This window comes from Macrobrachium rosenbergii, chromosome 8 (genome assembly GCF_040412425.1).
Source record: "Macrobrachium rosenbergii isolate ZJJX-2024 chromosome 8, ASM4041242v1, whole genome shotgun sequence".
Taxonomy (NCBI): Eukaryota; Metazoa; Arthropoda; class Malacostraca; order Decapoda; family Palaemonidae; genus Macrobrachium; species Macrobrachium rosenbergii.
In genome coordinates, this window is record NC_089748.1 from 71,500,576 (window position 1) to 71,520,705 (window position 20,130).

The 20,130-nt window shown below is 35.4% G+C and overlaps 1 protein-coding gene across 5 annotated transcripts in view; it reads right to left on the reverse strand.

The window, feature by feature from the left end:
• Positions 1-20,130, reverse strand: part of LOC136840977 (uncharacterized) — a 263,752-nt gene that overhangs the window by 100,153 nt on the left and 143,469 nt on the right. For 4 of the 5 annotated variants that reach the window (XM_067107982.1, XM_067107981.1, XM_067107980.1 and 1 more), the window contains exon 7: positions 11,767-11,958. In XM_067107982.1, coding sequence (XP_066964083.1) covers positions 11,767-11,958 — 192 coding nt within the window. Of the gene's footprint in view, positions 1-11,766; positions 11,959-12,075; positions 12,185-20,130 lie in introns of those variants that run through there. The other variant, XM_067107983.1, reaches the window with a different exon arrangement.

Here is a 20,130-nt window from a genome sequence, read left to right on the forward strand (position 1 = left end):
AAAATTGATAAAAGCTACAACCATGAGTTATTTTTTGTTGTACTCTACATGAAATTGCGCACATTTTCATATATAAAACTTTATGTAACGGCTAATAGAAAACGGTGCAAAAATTGCAACAAAGTGACTAAAGAATTTCTGAGATTGTAAGAGCCTGATGCCGTCTCTTCCAAACACGTGTGTTCGTCTTCCATTGAAGTGGCGAGACGTTTTGCGTCTTCACAAACAGACACATACACACAGTTTGATACAGAAGATCCACTGGAACATTATGAGTACATGATTAGAATGCTTGCATGGCAATGCAAGTAGTGGTGATTGTACATACATCAAGACAACAATGGTGAGGGAGAAACAGACGAAAATATTGTATGGTTGAAATTGCATTCCTTTAGCGAAAGAAAACGAGATGCTCTTATTGTCTTTTCCACTCCGATGGACGACAAACACACAAACACACACATGTTTGGGAGAGACGGCGTCAGGCTCTTACAAGATTTTCAGCAGAGTTAGCCCGGACGTAAGGAAAAAGGTTTTTTCAAAAATTCCCCATAAATCGAAATATTGTGCTAGAGACTTCTCATTTGTTGCAAAATGAAGGTAAATGATTGAATATTACTAGAATGTGAGAGTTTTAGCTTACAACTGCATTTTTTACCACTTCAGTCGAGTCAATGTTGACCGAAGGTTGAAATTTTGGCACTTATTGTGATTTATATGAAAATGTCAAAATTTATAAAAGCTACAACCATGGGTTATTTTTTGTTGTATTCTACATGAAATTGCGCACATTTTCATATATAAAACTTTATGTAACAGCTAATAGAAAACAGTGCAAAAATTACAACAAAGTGACTAAAGAATTTCTGAGATTTTCAGCAGAGTTAGCGTGGATGTAAGGAAAAAGTTTTTTAAAAAATTCACCATAAATCGAAATATTGTGCTAGAGACTTCTTGTTTGTTGCAAAATGAAGGTAAATGATTGAATATTACTAGAATGTAAGAGATTTAGCTTACAATTGCATTTTTCGATCACTTCGGTCGAGTCAAAGTTGACCAAAGGTTGAAATTTTGGCACTTATCGTGATTTATATGAAAATATATCAAAATTGATAAAAGCTACAACCATGAGTTATTTTTTGTTGTATTCTACATGAAATTACACACATTTTTATATATAAAACTTTATGTAACGGCTTATAGAAAACGGTGCAAAAATTACGACAAAGTGACTAAAGAATTTCTGATATTTTCAGCATAGTTAGAGTGGACGTAAGGAAAAAGTTTTTTTAAAAAATTCACCATAAATCGAAATATTGTGCTAGAGACTTCTCGTTTGTTGCCAAATGAAGGTAAATGATTGAATATTACTAGAATGTAAGAGTTTTAGCTTACAATTGCATTTTTCGACCATTTCGGTTGAGTCAAAGTTGACCGAAGGTTGAAATTTTGGCACTTATCGTGATTTAAATGTACTGCATATATCCTTTAAAGAAATATGGATTACTGTGTATATAAACACAAAAATATACTAAAATCCCGTCATCAGTTGTGACAATTTTTTACTGCTTTGACGTAGGCTTCATGACGAGACGATATCAGCTCGAGGGATTAGAAGTAGCCAATAACAGAGCTCGTAGCAACCCCCTCTCTCCATGACAATACGCTATTGACCGGAAGGACTGACAGTAGCCAATAACAACTTGTAACATCTCCCTCCTCCCCATCTCACCCCCTTTGATGACATGCTATTGGCAGGAAGGGTGGGATTTAAACCAACCACAAAGCTTGTACCTCACAGGCTCTGCATACACTAAAAGGAGGGCGAGTGGTATTTTTTCTCTCTCTCTCTCTCTCTGAGAGAGAGAGAGAGAGAGAGAGAGAGAGAGAGAGAGAGAGAGAGAGAGAGAGAGAGAGTGCTAATTTTCAAATATTAATAAGATTAAATAATAATAATATACTGTAATTACAACATTTATGCATTTTTATTAATTAAATATACTGTAATTACAACATTTATGCATTTTTAAAGCAAATTATTTCAATTTTTAAACAAAGAAACATCACACCCTGTCTTTTCCCCAAAAGCTTTGAAGCTATGGGAGAAGGTGGAACTGTCAACTATGTCAAACTACTTGACGTTTCTGACCAAGGGTAGAAGATCAATTTCTCCCTTCTTTCCTTCCTCTCTTTTTCTCTCTCTCTCTCGCCAAAAGGTAGAATGAGAAATGGATAGATATATAAATAGATACTTAGTTCAGCCCTTCACTCTCTCAGGAAAAGATACTGCTAATTTGAGTCTCTTTACCTATGCACACTGTTTGTGTGTGTGTCTTCATAGTGTCTTAAAAATGCGTAGTAAAGGTAGTACAGTAGTACATCTCTGGAAGACAAAGAAAAAAAAAATTTTTCGTTATCAGTCGCAGTAAGAGAAATGGATTAACATTCCTTGAGAGATTAAGGAGATAAACCTCTCTCTCTCTCTCTTTTGCCCGTGCCAGCACAAGAATGGCTGAATGTAAGTTGTAGTGGTAATTCATTCTCTCTCTCTCTCTCTCTCTGGCTGGAAAAGGGTACTAATGTTTAAGATGACTTTGAAATTTTATATTAAAGGCGGTCCCCGGTTTACGACGGGGGTTCCGTTCTTGCGCCACGTCGTAACCCGAAAATCGTCGTAAACCGGAAAATCGTCGAAAATCATCAAAAATCATAAGAAAACCTTACTTTTAATGCTCTGGGTGCATTGAAAATGACGTAAACTGCATTATTATTGAGTTTTACATCAAAAACCTTCAAATTATGATTATTCTGCCGTTTTGGGGCCAAATTTCTTCCGTCGGATCGTCTGCAAAGCGTCGTAACCCCGAACATGCGTCAAAACAAATAATTTCTGATGAATATATTTGAAAAGCGCCAGTAACCTCGAACGTCAGAAGTCGGAACCATTGTAAACCGGGGACTGCCTATTTCGAAGATTAATACAGTAGTAATAGGATAATAATTTAATCTATATTTAATGTAAGGTGATACTCAAAGTAAAAATGGGGAAGCACTGCAGTTCTGTGAAATTCCAAGTCTTTTTCTAGTAGATATGCAGTGAGGCACTCTCTCTCCCTCTCTCTATGGCTCCAAAACAGCAGAATGGTAAAATTTTGGAGGGTTTTTCATGAAAGATTCAATAAAAATGCAGGTATGTCATTTTCAAGATACCCAAAGGATACTCAAAGGATTAAAAGTAAGGTTTTCTTACGATTTTCGACGATTATTTCAGTTTATGACGATTTTCGGTTTACGATGAGGCATCAGAACAGAACCCCCATCGTAAACTGGAGACTGTCTGTACTGTCACCTCCAAGGGCAGATTTATTGCTAATCAACAGGGCAAATTCCAACTCTTCCTTATTAAATTTTCTATTATAATATGTATCTTCTATTGTTTCAAAATTTATTGTTATTAATTCTATACTATTTTTCTTTGTGTGGAAATGCTCATCCAAATTTCTGTCACTACCTACTTTTGCTAAATTTTCTCCTATTGCATTACTTATTTCTTTAGGATCAAGTATTCTTTTCCCATCTTTTACTATGGCATGTCTAGGTGGTTTAACATGGGTACCATTTATTTTCCTGAATTTTTCCCATATTTTTTTGCATGGGAGTATTATTAGAGATCTGATACATATTTCCTCCATGAAATGTTTCTTCCTTGAATTACTTCTCTTTTAAATTTTGCAGATATTTTGTTATATAGAGGTTTTAATGTATCAATTTCTAATAATAAGAGTCCATTTTTGTAAATTTTCTTCTAATATCGGTAATGTTTATTTTATTGAAGTTTCTATTCAAATTATCTAATTGTCTTCTAATTTGGTGTTTTATTTTTACTAATTCTGTTAGTTTTTCAGACCACCATGGGACTTTGTGTTTTGTTGGATGAGCTTTTGATTTTGGTATTGCTTTACCAGCAGCATTTTTAGTGAAATCAACAAGAAATTGATTAGTTTCATTATGGTCTTTTAAATATTCAAATGGTGGGATATTTCTAGTGTGGAATTCATACTGCTCCCAATCTGCTTTATAAATGTTATATTGAGGGACATGCTTGGTGGGATTATTTGGTAATAAGGAAATTAATATTGGGAAACGATCACTTGTGTGCAAGTCGTCAACTATATTCCAGTCCAATCTGTCTGTTTGTTGTACACAGAGTTAAGTCGACTGAGGAAAACGTTCCATGTGTTTTAGAAAAACGTGCTGATTTTGTCATCATTTATACAGCACATGTCGTATGAATCTATGAATTCTTCTATTTTACTTCCTGCTCTATTTGAGTCTGTACACTCAGAAACCACAATCTCTGACCCGCCTAGGTCGTTCTCCGAGTTTATGAGCAGGGCCTTTCTAGACGGCGGGCAACACCAAGTATCGTGGACTGAAACACACTCGAACACCTTTTGAACTCTTCCGGATTTTGCTTTGGGTGTTTTTTTTTTATGATTTTGCTGCATATAATGCAAAGCAGTCATCGTATCATTATATAGACACCACTGTGTTGAATTCTACAACCTGTATAATATCGAAACAAGAAAAAATGCTGAACCTACCAAGTTGTAGTTAGGAAAGGGTGGGGAAGGGGCGGGAAGGGTAGAATCTGTCCAGAAAGGCCCCGCTCATAAACTTGGAGCACGACCTAGGTGGGTCGGAGATTGTGGTTTCTAAGTGTACAATTACAGTCCCACATTGGATTGTGAGCATTAAAATCACCTACTATTAATGTAGCTTCCTTGGCATTATTAAGTAATTCTTTAAGTTTGTCACTGTCATAATTTTTATTAGGTTGGTTGTATAAATTATAAATTACATAATCATTGTTTTTTTTTGTATTCTAATACTCGATATTTACAGATCAGTAAAGTTTACAGGTACTTTGTCATAACATACTTTGTTATGTACATACATAGCAGTACCTAAATTTTCTTCTTCCTCTCGTGATGTTGATGCTAAGGTATATTTACCTATTGTTGACATGTTGTAAACATAATATCATTGGTTCATATTCTTTTAATGACTGTTGTACTTCTCCTAGGTGTAATCTGGCCTGTAGACCATTTATGTTCCACTGTATAACTATTGAAAATATTCTGTTATAGCAGTCGAGTTTTACTCTCTTTTTGTATTATCAATTTGGATTTTTCCTAATAATTTACTCATGGCATTCATTTGTTTTCTTTATAATATACTAAGTGCTCAATGCACATGCAACATTTTTCATGGGTACTCAAACCTGTGGTTTCTTTTTTTCTATATTTCATAAAATTTCTTGTAATGCTTGTTAGACCATCTTTTGTCATGTTTTTGTTGTTATTGCATAATTCAATGAAACGATCATTACATCCACATGTATTATCATATATATTTCTTTTTTCATTTGCTCTTGTACTAATTACTGGAGATGGAGTAATCTCTTCTCCTTTGATATAATCATTGTTATCTATGGTATGGTTCTCTTTCACTTCTTCAGTGTTTTCAACATCTTCCTTCATAGGTTTTACTTTTCCTTTATGAGATAAATTAATATTCTTAGCTGGTTTTTGTTCCTTTTTCATCTCCTTTGTCTTTGGTTTAACTATGTTTCTCTAATAATAGTTGGTTTCTTCATTTTGGGTGGTATTCTCTCCAAAGGCATTTTTTTTTATCTTTAATCTCCAGTCCATCACGACCCTCCTCTGTTACTTCCTTAGTAGCATCCTCCTGTATTTCAATTTGCATTAATATTTCAAAGTGATTGGATAAAATATTATCCATCTCATTTGTACCCATCACCATTTGTTTTTCCAACTCCCATCTATCGTACTTCTTATGACATCACAACAACCACCATTGCCCCATTCCAAACATATTGAGATGACTGTCTTTACAAACACCCAATAAAATTAACAGCATACTTTATCTATATTTCTTAAATGTATAACGGCTACACCTTCTTCACAAACCCATTTAATGTAACAAAATAATAATGATTACTGTAAATTTATAAAGCTACATACTATATTAGAACTGAATTACCTGTCCCCTATTCATGTGAATAATGAGACTTAAAAAACTGACAAATATCACACTTATCTCCTCCCTCCCCTCCAACCTCTTCTTATCCTAATCTCCATTCTCCAATTCTTTACCTCCTACGTAATTTCTGACATTTTCCCCTGAAACTTGCTTTAGTCAACACATCAGCTATTTGATGTTTTCCTTTTATCCATCTCACCTCCTTTATTTCTCCAGATTCTATTATTTCTCTTATTGCTGCAACATCAATTTTTAACCTCTTACTACTTACTCCTGTACTTGATTTAACTGCAGTCATTAGTGTTTTGCTATCAGTTTTAACCAATGCTTCTAATTTTCTCTCTCCTACTATCTCTTCTCATAAAAGTCTGAAATATACCAATCCTTCTATTGCCTCCCCAACACTCAGGGGTTCTGCTCCAATGGTTGATTTGCTACTCTTCTTGATTTTCTGGATTTCCACCATATGGGACTTCTCCCCTTACCATCTGTCAAGGATATCACATAAACCAATACAGTGAACCCCCCGTATTCGCGGGGGATGCGTCCCACAACCGGCCCCCCCCCGCAAATAAATGCTTAAAACCCCTAAAAACACTTAGAACTGCCCATTTTGATAGCTTAAACCAAGAAAAACCCTGTAAAAATGCTTATACCTGAGTATTTTAATAGTTTTATCACAAAAAGTGCATTTATTCATGAAAATTATATGAAAATACAGTGATTAGTGAATATTTCTCAGTGAAAAATACCGCGAATGGGCGAATTTTCCACGAATGATGGCTAGATATGTTCCACAGAGAAACCCGCGAATGCGTGAGTCCGCGAACCATGAGAACGCGAATATGGGGCTTTACTGTATTCCCATATGAGGCATCTGCATAGGCTTCCCAATAAATCTTTTCTTCTTCTAACTCACTTCTTCCATTATGTTCTTAGCTTTTCTCACTATTTTAATCAGCTTTGTCATATCTTGGGTCATTCCTTTTATAAAAACTTTACTTAATTCACTAATATCTTATAATATTTCTGGCATGGTATGTAGCGATACCTAATTCAACTGTCCTACCACTGATCTACACTCTGTTAACTCCTTTTGTCCTAACAATCTATTACTGTAAATGTTCTAGCTTCTGGTTCTCTTGTAGGATTTATATACTGCCACTGACTAAGACATTCTATTTTCCTTTTGCTCTACCATTACTCCTATATACTTAAAACTTTTACTTTCTTGTTCTCTTAATTGCAATTTCCCTTTCAATTTCCCAACTGTTTCCTTTAAAAATCCTTCAGTTCCTCCATAACAAAAATCATCTACATGTGTACATAAAATACCATTCAATTTATTGTCTTTCCTCCAAAAGAATATATTAGGTTCTAATCTACTTCTCTCACCTTTAAGCTCCTCCACCATTTATACCACCTTACAATACCATGCCTTTGCTGCATCCTTTAGCCCACAAACAGTTTCCTTCAATTTCCATAATCCACTCCAACCATCCTCACTAGGTGGTTTTAAAGAAAGCAGTTTAACAAGACTAACAAATAACACAGTACAGTAATACCTCAACCTTAAGCAATTCAAGTTGAGCGAATTCACAGACATGCAAACTTTTCATTGGGACCTAAGTAATTAGCATATGCAATTTTTTCAGACACACGACATTTGCGAAATCCTCGAGAAACCCTGCAGAAGTGTTTATGTTTAATTTTTGAAGTAATTTATAAGTTTTCATGCTTTTATGTGTAAAATCTATACGAAAAATGTATAGTTTTAAATTTTGTACATTAATGAATATGATACAAAGGTACAGTACAGTACTGTAATTACAGCACATACAGTATACTTTTACAAGATGTGCTACCCATTTCCAAAGTTACTGCACTTTTCAAAGATGATACCCTTGCAGAAAGTGTTTGTTTAATTTTTTAAGTACATTTACAAGTTCATGCTTTTAAGTGTAAAATCGGTATGGAAAATTTGTATTATTTATATTTTTGTACATAAATATGATGCAAAGGCAGTATACTTACTGTATTATGCCCATTTGCAAAGTCCTTGTCACTAGGATCCAACATGACCTCAAGATGAGGTTGTTCAGTTTGATAAAATGAATTCGTTAATGTACTAAAACATGTAAGAGACATAAATAAGAGTTGTATTAGTGTTGTTCTGTAAAAATTACTTTGTTAACCTTGGAGAAAAGTGCTGTTGCAACTGTTTTATATGTAATTACAGCATGTACAGTTAATGTACTTGTAGAAGATGTGATACCCATTCAGAAAGTTACTGCACTTTTCAAAGATATGATACCCCTGCAGGAAGTGTTTGTTTAATTTTTAAAGTATTTTACTGTATAAGTTTTTGTGCCCTTAATTGTAAAATCGGTATGGAAAATTTGAATTACAGTCCAACATTTTTATTGTGCATATGTATTTCTCTCTCTCTCTCTTGTTCGTGTTAGCACTCACAGATATTTTTACCATTTATTATTTCTCTGTACATCTTTACCTGTACAGTACATTATTTTGAACTGATTCAATTTTATCTTTAACCTCTACGCACATTACTTACATGTTTTCTTTATTATACTGAATTGTATACCTTTGTTATAACTGTGTTTTGTGAAGTTTACCCAGCGACACAAAGAAAACGTCCTTTACTCGGTGAGGGAAAATAAAAATGGCATCCCATGAATTAGGGGTAACATTAGTATTTGTACATATCTAGTGTGGCAAATACAGTACCATTATGATACTGTACTCTATTTTTATTTCTACCATTTACAGTAAAGCCCCCATATTTGCAGGGGATGCATACCACACCACCCCGCGAATAGCTAGAACCCACGAATACTTAGAACCCTTTAAAAAACACTTAGAACTGCCTATTTTGATAGTTCAAAAACACAAAAACAAACTAAAAATGCTTATACTGGTATTATCCTACTTACGATGGGGTTAGGTTTCAAAAAACCCAACGTTTGTTGGAAAAAACGTATCTTGAATATAGCCTAGCCTACACTAGGGGATTCAGTACCATGTATACAAATATGGTAGCCTAGCCTACACGATACAGTATACTCTATACATACACGGTATAGTAATTATTAATATCAACTAATTCTGGAGGTTCATGCAGAGTGACTTATGATAATTCCATACAGAGAAAGTGAATAACAAACAAGAATTAGCGGTAATTCTATATATTAGCTCCGCGCCTGGTTTTACCTTTTCAACTGGTTTTTTCTACACTTTTAGGGGTTCTGATACTGGCGGTGCATCTGTTCGTTGTCGGCCAAATGGAATGTCCCTTCGCCGTGTTTAGTACTGGCCGGGGGGGGGGGTGCCATAAGTCAACAAGTTATTGCACTTGCCGGACGGGATATGAACCGTTCGAAACAGACGTACCCGTGCTCTGTCTTGTGAAGACCGCGTATGGAAACCCCTTGTTGGATGGACTTCAGGGGTTAATTACACTCGAGCGCCAAAAGTTAAAGGTAAATTCATAATTAGCAACCAAAAACCTGTAGAAAAAGTTGAGTTAGAAGGCAGTCGCCGCTGCGGAGCTACTATATAGTTCTACCGACTTAGCTTAGCCTACACTACGGTATATCATGTACATAAACGGTAGCCTAGCCTACATTTTACTGTATTCTATATTCACATATGTTATACAGACATCAACATAACGAATATGCATCCTTTCCATGGATCTTTTAAAATGTTATGCCTTAATTCACTGTATCCAATAATACTGTATATATATTTATATTCTTATATTGCCTTTCTACACTATAAAGTATACTCTATATATATACGGTATAGTAATTATTAATATCAGCTAATTCTGGAGGTTCATAGAGATTGACTTATGATAATTCAGTACAAAGAGAAATTGAATAACAAGAATTAGCTTAGCCTACACTGTAGTATATCATATAAATATACGGTAGCCTAGCCTACATTATACTGTACTGTACTCTATATTCACATATTAATATGGTATTATACAAACATCAATATAACAAATATGCATCTTTTCAATGGATCTTTTAAAAAGTTATGCTTTACTTTACTATATCCAATAATACTATAAGTATTCTCTTATTGCTTTTGCATTATGAAATATGATTGTAGTGATTAAATGTTTTGGTTTGAAAATCCATCACATGGTAAGTTTATTTCACCGTATTTTACTCAGTTCAGGCCTTTTCTTACTTCTGGTTAGCGTAAATGAATCTCTAGATACTTTATTTATATGGGACAAGGTTATTTTTCATTATACAAAGTGTTTTCAAGTCAAAATATAACTTAAATATGTCTTGCTGTGAAATTAATTTAGCTATTTTTTTTGTTAATAGACGACGTTGGCCGTTTGGGGGTGTTTGTTTTGTGTAAACAAAAAATCAAAATTCAGTTCGCTATTTTCACTTGATTCCATCATAATACGAGCCTTACATATTTATTGTTTATCAGCGTAAAAATAGCAGTAATGTGTTCTTTCATGCCCAGTAGTTTTGATTAAAATACTTTCCCTCGAATTTTAATTGCAGTCAAGTTTCATCCATGTTGCCGATGCACGATAATTTACAGTCACTAGCAGTTTGAACATTGTTTTCTCAGCTTCAGCTACAACTTGCAGCTTAAATTTAGCAGTATATTTCCTTTACGATCTTTTATCCATACCGAATAAGGGTATAATGTAAAAATACATCAGTCTTATTCTACTTAACATCATTTGTACTATTTACATCAGTCTTATTCTACTTATGTCATTTGTACTATAACTACCGTAATTGTCTATTACCGTACAATGGTTGAAATACAAGCAATTCAGCTGTTGTTATCTGATTCAGTGATAAGCAAAACAACAGTTTCTCATTCGGTTATTTATGGCTGTAAGCATTTACGCAAGAGTATAACGTTACTAACAATACCTTTATCATTCTCTTTTACTTTTTTAACTAGAAGATGGGATAAAGAGATGGAGGAAAAGAAGTTGGTCTATTGTAATTTGTCTCTCTCGCTGCCTGGTTGTACGCTGCTGCCTGTGCCCCCGTGAAATTTAAACATATTTTATAAATATTGTTGTAACTGTATTAACTGCTTACCCCACTGCAAAATCAAATTATCGTAAAGCGAATTATTGTAATTGGAGCACTACCTGAGTATATTTTAATAGTTTTATCACAAAAAGTGCATTTGGTCATGAAAATATGAAAATACAATACCTATGAATATTTCTCAAGTGCAAAATACCGTGAATGGGAGATTTTTCTGTGAATAATGCGTATATATGTTCCATAGAGAAATCCGCGAACAGGTGAGTCCGTGAATCATGAGACCACTAATACGGGGCGTTTACTACTTCTTTTTTAAGGGTAATGTATTAAGCTAATTTTGAAATGAAATTACAGTAACTTTAATTTCATTTCAAAGTTAGCTTAATACTTTGGGAGCATGATTAGGGTCATATTTAGTGTTTAAACTCTGGAAATCAGCATTTATTAACATTTTTAGTAACAGTGCCAATCTTACGCGAATCCTCCCATGCGAGGGGTTCTGGAGCCTAATTTCGCGTAAGTTCGAAGTATTACTGTATAATGGAAATGAATTAGCCATATTTTTACCAACATACTGTGACACATTTTTTTGTTTTGAAAACTATAAAATACATAAACTTTTGCAGTATCTTACCTCAGACATACTATCATGAGAACATAATGCACGACATTTGTAGTTTTTGCTCATATTAGAAACATAGTCATCGAGTAAAAGACGATACACGAATCGGTTATACTGCATCTCTTGAAGTGTAGATGGGTCTGAGTCTCGAACCTGTATCTGGCATAACAACTGCTTGGATAGAACTGGAACTACAAAGTCAACCTACTCATCAGAAAAGAGAGAGAAAAAAAGAGAATAATTGTAAGAACTGAAGGTTTTTCTCATAAGCAATGTGTTACATTTACCAACACAATTGGTCCAAGAAAAAAAATAGTTTACCATATATTTGCAACATCTTGATCAGGCATTTAAATCGTTTACCATATATTTGAAACATCTTGATCAGGCATTTTGACAGAGTACCAAGACAACCAATTAGGTGGGTTTTCTGAAAATAGATAATCCAACAAGAAAGACTCTTTGAGTACATGATGGTACACAACTATAACACAAGATCAGAAGAATTTAAAATAGTTATTGTTGCCTATCAAGGATAAATAGTTTCTTTTTAACACAAAACTACTTTTTTTTTAATATAAACCCATCAATCACAAAACTGCCAAAAAGTGCAGACTCAAATTCCCCTGGACTCACAGTATTTATCCAACCAACAGACAGTAGCATTATGATGCATGCATCTTATATCACTCACCCACCTCATATGATTGATAGGTCATTATTTAATATTTTTTTATAATAAAACCTAGCTTGCTTCATCACAAACCCACTACTTTTACAGAGCCTTTTAGTGGCTCCATACATACCCAGAGACTTAAATTCTCCTACTTTGAATATGTTAACAAATGACTACAGTATACAGTTAGCCAGGTATATATTTCCAGAGGCAGGCTGTTCCACTTCTTGCGTTGTCTAAGCAGCTGTGACAGAACAGAACTGCAGGGAGGAGGGAAATTAAGGTTAAAGTAATGGGTCTGTGCTGAAAAGTTTTTGAAAAATCAACTTCTGTTACATTCCAAATCTATTTTTGCTTCACTTGAATAGCAGTTTAAGTAAAAGAAAGCTGTTGAAAAATATTTTACATGAAGGAACCAGCAGGAGCTCCTGGTGGAGAAGTACCTGGACTAGAACCCTATTTAATAAAAAAAAAAAAAAGTACTGGAACCATGTTTAATAAAAAGAAAACATGTTTTCAAATGAATGGTTCTTTAAATTAGAATGCATGCACACTTAACATCCTTGAAAGCCACATAGGCAAATGATCCTTGATATGTCCATACCCAGAAGGATTATTCGAATTAAATGGTGCAGAGTTAACACCCAATAAGTAATAAGACACAGCACCAGTATAACCCAACACCTATAACTAGACAAAAAACTACTGAAAATAACTGTACAGTAAACCCCCCATATTTGCGGGGGGTGCGTAGCCCCCCCATGAATAGCTAAAACTCACAAATACTTAGAACCCTTCTAAAAACAAGTAGAACTGCCTATACTGATAGTTCAAAAAAAAAAAAAAAAAAAAAAAGAATGCTTATACAGGTATTATTCTACTTATAATGGAGTTAGGTTTCAAAAAAACCATTGTTTGTTGGAAACAACGTATCTCGAATATTAGCCTAGTCTATGCTAGGGTACTTGGTACCATGTATACATATTTGGTAGCCTAGCCTACACTGTAAAGTTTACTCTATACATACACGGTATAGTAATTATTAATATCAGCTAATTCTGGAGGTTCATGCAGAGTGACTTATGATAATTCAATACAAAGAGAAATTGAATAAGAAGCAAGAATTAGCTTAGCCTACACTATCGTATATCGTATAAATACACGGTAGCCTAGCCTATATTATACTGTACTCTATATTTACATATCGTATTATACAAACATCAACATAACGAATATGCATCTTTTCCACAGATCTTTTAAAATGTTATGCCTTAATTCACTGTATCCAATAATATTGTATATATTCTTATATTACCTTTGTAATATAAATTGTGATCATAGCAATCAATGTTTTGGTTTGATAATCATTTACGCAGTGTTTATTTCGCCGCATTTAACTCAGTTCAGAGCGCTTTTCTTCCTTCTAGTTAGTGTAAATGAAACTCTAAATACTTTATTTATATGGGGCAAGGTTTTTTCATTATACAAAGTGCTTTTAAGTCAACATATAACTTAAATATGTCTCGTTGTGAAATTAATTTGGCTATTTTCGCTATTTTCACTTGATTTCATCATAATACGAGCTTTACATATTTATGGTTTATCAGTGTAAAACTAGCAGTAACGTATTCTTTCATGCCCAGTAGTTTTGATTAAAATAGTCTCTCCAATTTTAATTACAGTCGAGTTTCATCCATGTTACCAATGCACGATAATTTATAGTCTTTAGTAACTCGAGCATTACCGAGTATTTTTTCATAGTTTTATCACAAAAAGTGCATTTAGTCACGAAAATGAGATGAAAATACAGTAATTAGTGAATATTTCTCAGTGAAAAATACCATGAATGGGCAGATTCTCAACAAATAATGTGTATACTGTACAGCATATGTTCCATTACATAGAGAAATCCGCGAATAGGTGGGTCCGCAAATTGTGAGACCATGAATACAGGGGGTTTACTGTATATGCCTATAAATACCTATAAATATACTGTATTTCATTATTCTTATAAAGAGTATGAATAATAAACCAATGTAGAAACATTTGAATTAAAGCTCATGGTAAAAGATGAAAAATGAAGACTAAAACATGATAAAAATGATAGAATTCAGCTGCGTATGTAGACGTCTAAGCCGAGACATGAATGCATAATTGTTAAGTAAAGAGAAGTGGAGTCTCTAAAATTAAAAGTACAGTAATGAAATTTAGATTACAGGTACACAAACCTTTACCTGAAATCCTCGGGGCCAGATGTAATTTGGTTTTTGTCATTTTTTGGATTTCCGAACTGTGGGGTCAGGAGCATAATCAAACATCACTATTGCAGCAAAAGCATTTTTTTCCCTTTTTCAAGCTTTTTTATTTTAGTTATTTATTCATTATAGTTTACTATTATTTATATTGATATACTGCTAAATGAATGTGAGATAATTAAGATCATTGGTAATAAAATATGGGACAATTAAGACCATAAGTTGACTAACACATTTGTTTTCAACAAAAACATTCAGTAAAATGCAAAAACATATATTATCAAAATAACTGTAATTCAACTTGTGAATGTTTACAATTAGTAAGACTGTAAAATACATTTCATCATATCGATCTTGGAGAGGGTTGTTTTTTATTGTTACTAACGTCATCAGTTTGCAGTCGTAAATCTGAGGACGGTCTGGGAATAGGATTCGCAACTGATGATGCATCACCATGAAAGACTGTTATGGGATTTTCCAAATCACTATATTAAAGTTAAAATTAATTCTTGTTTTCATGAAGAAATAATTATATAAAGCAAATTATTGAGTAATTTTTGCCATCAGCAGTCAAATAATCATGATCATGGTAACGTTCAAACTTAGTGCAGTCACAACATATGTCTATAAATAGAACTAAGGAGATGTAGAGGGCTGTCACTGGGTAGCAGATCTCCATGGCAACCAACCAGCCAATCAAGTTTTTAGCTGTATTCTGTCTGAGAAAGAACGTTTTGCTCAGAGAAGCTAATGATGACATAAGTTCGTGTGTTTTGAATAAAATACGTAGTTTTTAATAGTGTATGTATTTTACTAATTACATGAAGGATAGAATGAATTCCTTCTTCTTACTTTGAGTGCAAAATTGTTGGTTCAGAGATTCTTCAGCAACAAAATGCAGGCAGTCCCTGGTTATCGGCAGGGGTTCCATTCTGACAGTATGATAACCGAAAATCGCCAATAACCAAAAATTGGCGATTTTCGGCACTTTAACTGGGCTTATTGGCACCTAAAATCACCGATTTTCGATTATCAGCGCCTCTGTTAGGTATGTATCAGTGCCAATATCCAATCATCAGTGCCGATAAGTGGAAATCATCGATTTTTGGCACCTGTAAAACTGGATCACCAATAACTGAGCCTGCCAACAACCAGGGACTGCCTGTACACTATTTTTTTTTTTGCTTCAGAATATGGTTACTAATGGTGTATGGACATTAAAACAAAATTCTTCTCTTTAATCTCTCAAGGATAGAATTAAGCTGCATAGAGGGAACTGGCAATTTTCTCTCTCTCATGTCATTTGCCACGTAATCACAAGTATTGTTCAGTAACTCAGCTTTTGTCTTCGTAAAGTTTACCTTTGTCATGTCTTTCTTTCCTAAAAAACATACAAAGCATCGTACTGTAGCTACCAGTCAGGCAGCAGATAGGTAAAACTGTTAATGCTCAGTGACTGGCTACGATACTTCCTACCCTTCCAGACAATAGTGTTTCTTAATGACGGTACATACTGTGCGCAAGTTAATATGGTTATAAGTTGAAAGCATTTCAGTTTGGTACAATATAAATACAGAACAGTATACAGTATATAAAAGGGATTTTGACAAAGGAAAAATCTATTTCTGAGGAAGGCCCCATGTCACCCGGTGAAATTCCATTCATGCACGAATTTCTAGGTATAAATTGCTAGATATACCAGAGAAAAAAGAGCTTTCAGGAATGCTGGGGTTACTACCCCAGATCGAGCGTCTTCTCCAAGGAAGACGCCGGTATAACCAAGGGGGAGTGAAAGGATCACAACCACGGAGCTACACTCAAAGATATCCCTATGTTAAAACCCCGGCAGAGAGCGGTGAGCCGTTACAGCTCCCACACACCGACGCCGCCAGGCCGGCGACACCAGCGCCACCTACTTCATTCCAGGCTAGCACCACCCCCAGGCTTGGCATGCAAGTAGGGGAGCAGAAGCTACTTCTGGGAGGGTCACCGGGTGACACGGGGCCTTCCTCAGAAATAGATTTTTCCTTTGTCAAAATCCCTTTTCTGAGTCCAGCCCCGTGTCAGCCGGTGAAATAGTGATAGAGAATCATGCCAAGACTGCTAACTACGAGGAAACAAGGTAACCTGAAGAAAAAACACAAGCTATGAAAATGGTTTTAATAAGGATATCTCTCACATGAAAAATTGAATATTAAATCGAAAAGTACAGTAAACAATCTTAACATTAGGGTAGAAGTTGACATAGCCAACAACATGGCAGGGAAATACATCAAAAATACTTAAGACTACAAAGGCATAATGTACATTCAAAAAATACTTAGACTAAAGAGTAAACATAACCTTATAGCTACACACGAGAGAGACAAATACAACATGGGGAAAATATATATATATATATATATATATATATATATATATATATATATATATATATATATATATATATATATATATATATATATATATATATATATATATATATATATATATATATATATATATATATATATATATATATATATATATATATATATATTATATATATATATATATATATATATATATATATATATATATATATATATATATATATATATATATATATATATATATATATATATATATATATATATATATATATATATATATATATATATATATATATATATATATATTTCCGTTCTTGCGCAGAACCTAAAATCGTCGTATCGCAAAAATCGTCAAAATCATAAGAAAACCCTACTTTTAATGCTCTGGGTGCATTGAAAACGATGTAAACTGCATTATCATTGAGTTTTACATCAAAAAACCTTCAAATTATGATTATTCTGCCATTTTGGGGCCATATTTCTTCCGTCAGATCGGTGTATTTCGCGCTAAACCCCGAACATGACAAAATAATTTCTGATGAATATATTTGAAAAGCGTCAGAACCTCCAACGTCAAAAAGACAAAACCGGGACTGCCTGTATATATATATATATATATATATATATATATATATATATATATATATATATATATATATATATATATGGTACATGGAGCAAAAATAAAAACAGTACCCCAAAGACAATCCATAATCACAACATGTCAAATTACAGTTTCCAATCATAACAGAGACAATAATAATATCAATATGAGGAGCATGATCAACCAGAAGGGCAAGCAGAGAAGTAAATGAGGCAGGCGGGCGGGGGTTAGGGGAAGGATAAAGGATGATGGCTAATTAAGGTGGGGAAATGACACTCCCCACAGCTGCTGTAGAAAATTTCAGGGCTTGAGTGATTTTTAAATAGTGGCGTTTAAACACTAGAGGTGATTTCAACCCGTGTATTTGGAAAGTTCTGAGAAATCCATATTATGAAAGTAATTAGTGGAAGTAGCTACTGCTCGAATATCATGAACCTTAGGAACTGAATCCGGGTTAGCTTGTTTAATGAAATACAAAATTTGTTGTCTTATTGCATTTAACGATAGAGTACCACCTTTCTCCCTGATAAAAGAGGGTCCCGACTTACACTGTGGAGTTCTTAAAAGGTAAGACTTTAAGGTATAAACTGGGCATAAAGACTGGTCTTGTGGAAGGGGCACCACCTTCCAAGGAGACCACCTGTCTTGAGGGTCCTCATTTTTAGCTAAAAATCTAGGATCAGGAGAAAGGAGGGCTTCTCCGGTCGGGAGGAAATTAACAAAATCATCACCTCTAGCGAGAGCCGATAGCTCTGAGATTCTGGCACCTGAAGCCAAGCTAATCAGAAATAAAGTTTTCCTTAACAGATCCAAATAAGAGCATTGATAGTTGTCAATCTCAGATGCTAACTTAAGAACATCATTGAGGAACCACGTAACAGACTGTGGGCGTGATACGGGTCTCAGACGAGCACATGCTCTAGGAATAGATGAAAAGTAGGAATCTGTAAGGTCAATTTTAAAACCATATAAGAATACCTTCTTCAGGGCTGACTTGGCTGTGGTAATAGTGGCCGGGGCAAGGCCTTTTCAAACAATGATCTAAAGAAAGGTAACTGCTAGGTTAGTCGTCATGGTTTGGGCTTCAGATGTCTTCAAAAAGGAGGCCAAGGAGGCCAATTTTTTTACTGCTGAGTCATATTGTCTGAGAGTAGAATCTCTCTTGTCTGATTCTAAAAACAGTGTTAACGGGGTCAATGTTTGCTCCCTTTTGAGCTGCGAACTTTATAAAGTCCATAAAACTAGGGCATTCTGAATTCTTGAGGAAGCTGACACAGTCTTGGTTTGTACTGTTTGGGTCAGTTTGGGCTTGGGAATCCGAAGACTTCGCAACCCCAGTTCCTGAAGAAGAGGGAACCAATTGCTCTTCGGCCAGGGCTGGCTGACCTTTGAATGTCCTGAGTTTGTGTAATACTTTCAACAGTAAATTTATTGGGGGAAACAGATAAATCTTCTCCCAATTGTTCCAATCTATCATCATTGCGTCCGTGGCGGCGAACGCCTGGGGTCCAGGTTCGGAGCCACATAACAGGAAGCTTGAAGTTGCTCTCCGTCGCGAACAGATCCACTTGGAGACCCGAACCCGGCGGCAAATCCAATTGAATGATTCTCCGTCCAGAGACCACTCCGTCTCCAACGGAGTAGTTCTGACAGGGAATCCGCCACCACGCCCGCACCCCGCTAGGTGGGTGGCTGACAGACGCCAGCTGTGCTTGTTCACCAGGGAGAAAATGGCAACCATAACCTGGTTCACTCGACCTGATTTGGAGCCGCCCCTGTTGATACAATGAACTACCACTGCGCTGTCCAATACCAGTCTGATATGAATCCGGCTGGGAGGGCGGATTTTCTTTAAGGTTAGAAATACCGCCATAGCTTCCAGGGTGTTTATATGGAACTGCTGAAACATTGTGGACCACGTCCCTTGTACTTTTGTTTTGGTGAATACCCTCCCAGCCGCTTAATGAAGCGTCCGTGTGAACTACTAGCGCGGAGGGGGAAACTGGAGTGGAACTGTCTTGGACAGGCCACTGACTGTGGACCAAGGCAGCAGTCTCGCCTTTAAAATCTGGGAATGGAGGAGACCTTGTCTCTGAGCTTGACATTGGCTCGACTCCACCACACTCTGTTTATGTCTTTTAATTTTGCTTTTAAGAGCAGGTCCGTCACTGAGGCAAATTGAAGAGACCCAAGGATTCTTTCTTGGGATCCGGCGGGATGCTGATTTGTTTTTGAGAAATTTCCTGGTAAGAGATGCTATCTCCTTCCGCTTGGGAGGCGGGAGGGATAACGTGTAAGAGGACAGATCCCACTGGAGACCCAGCCACTGAAACCGGGACTCGGAGTCAGGCGGGACTTCTCTCTGTTCAGCTGAAAACCTAACGACTCCAGGAAGTTGATGACCGTGGCCGTGGCCTTCCGACATTCTAGAACTGTTGGAGCCCAAATTATCCAATCGTCTAGGTACGC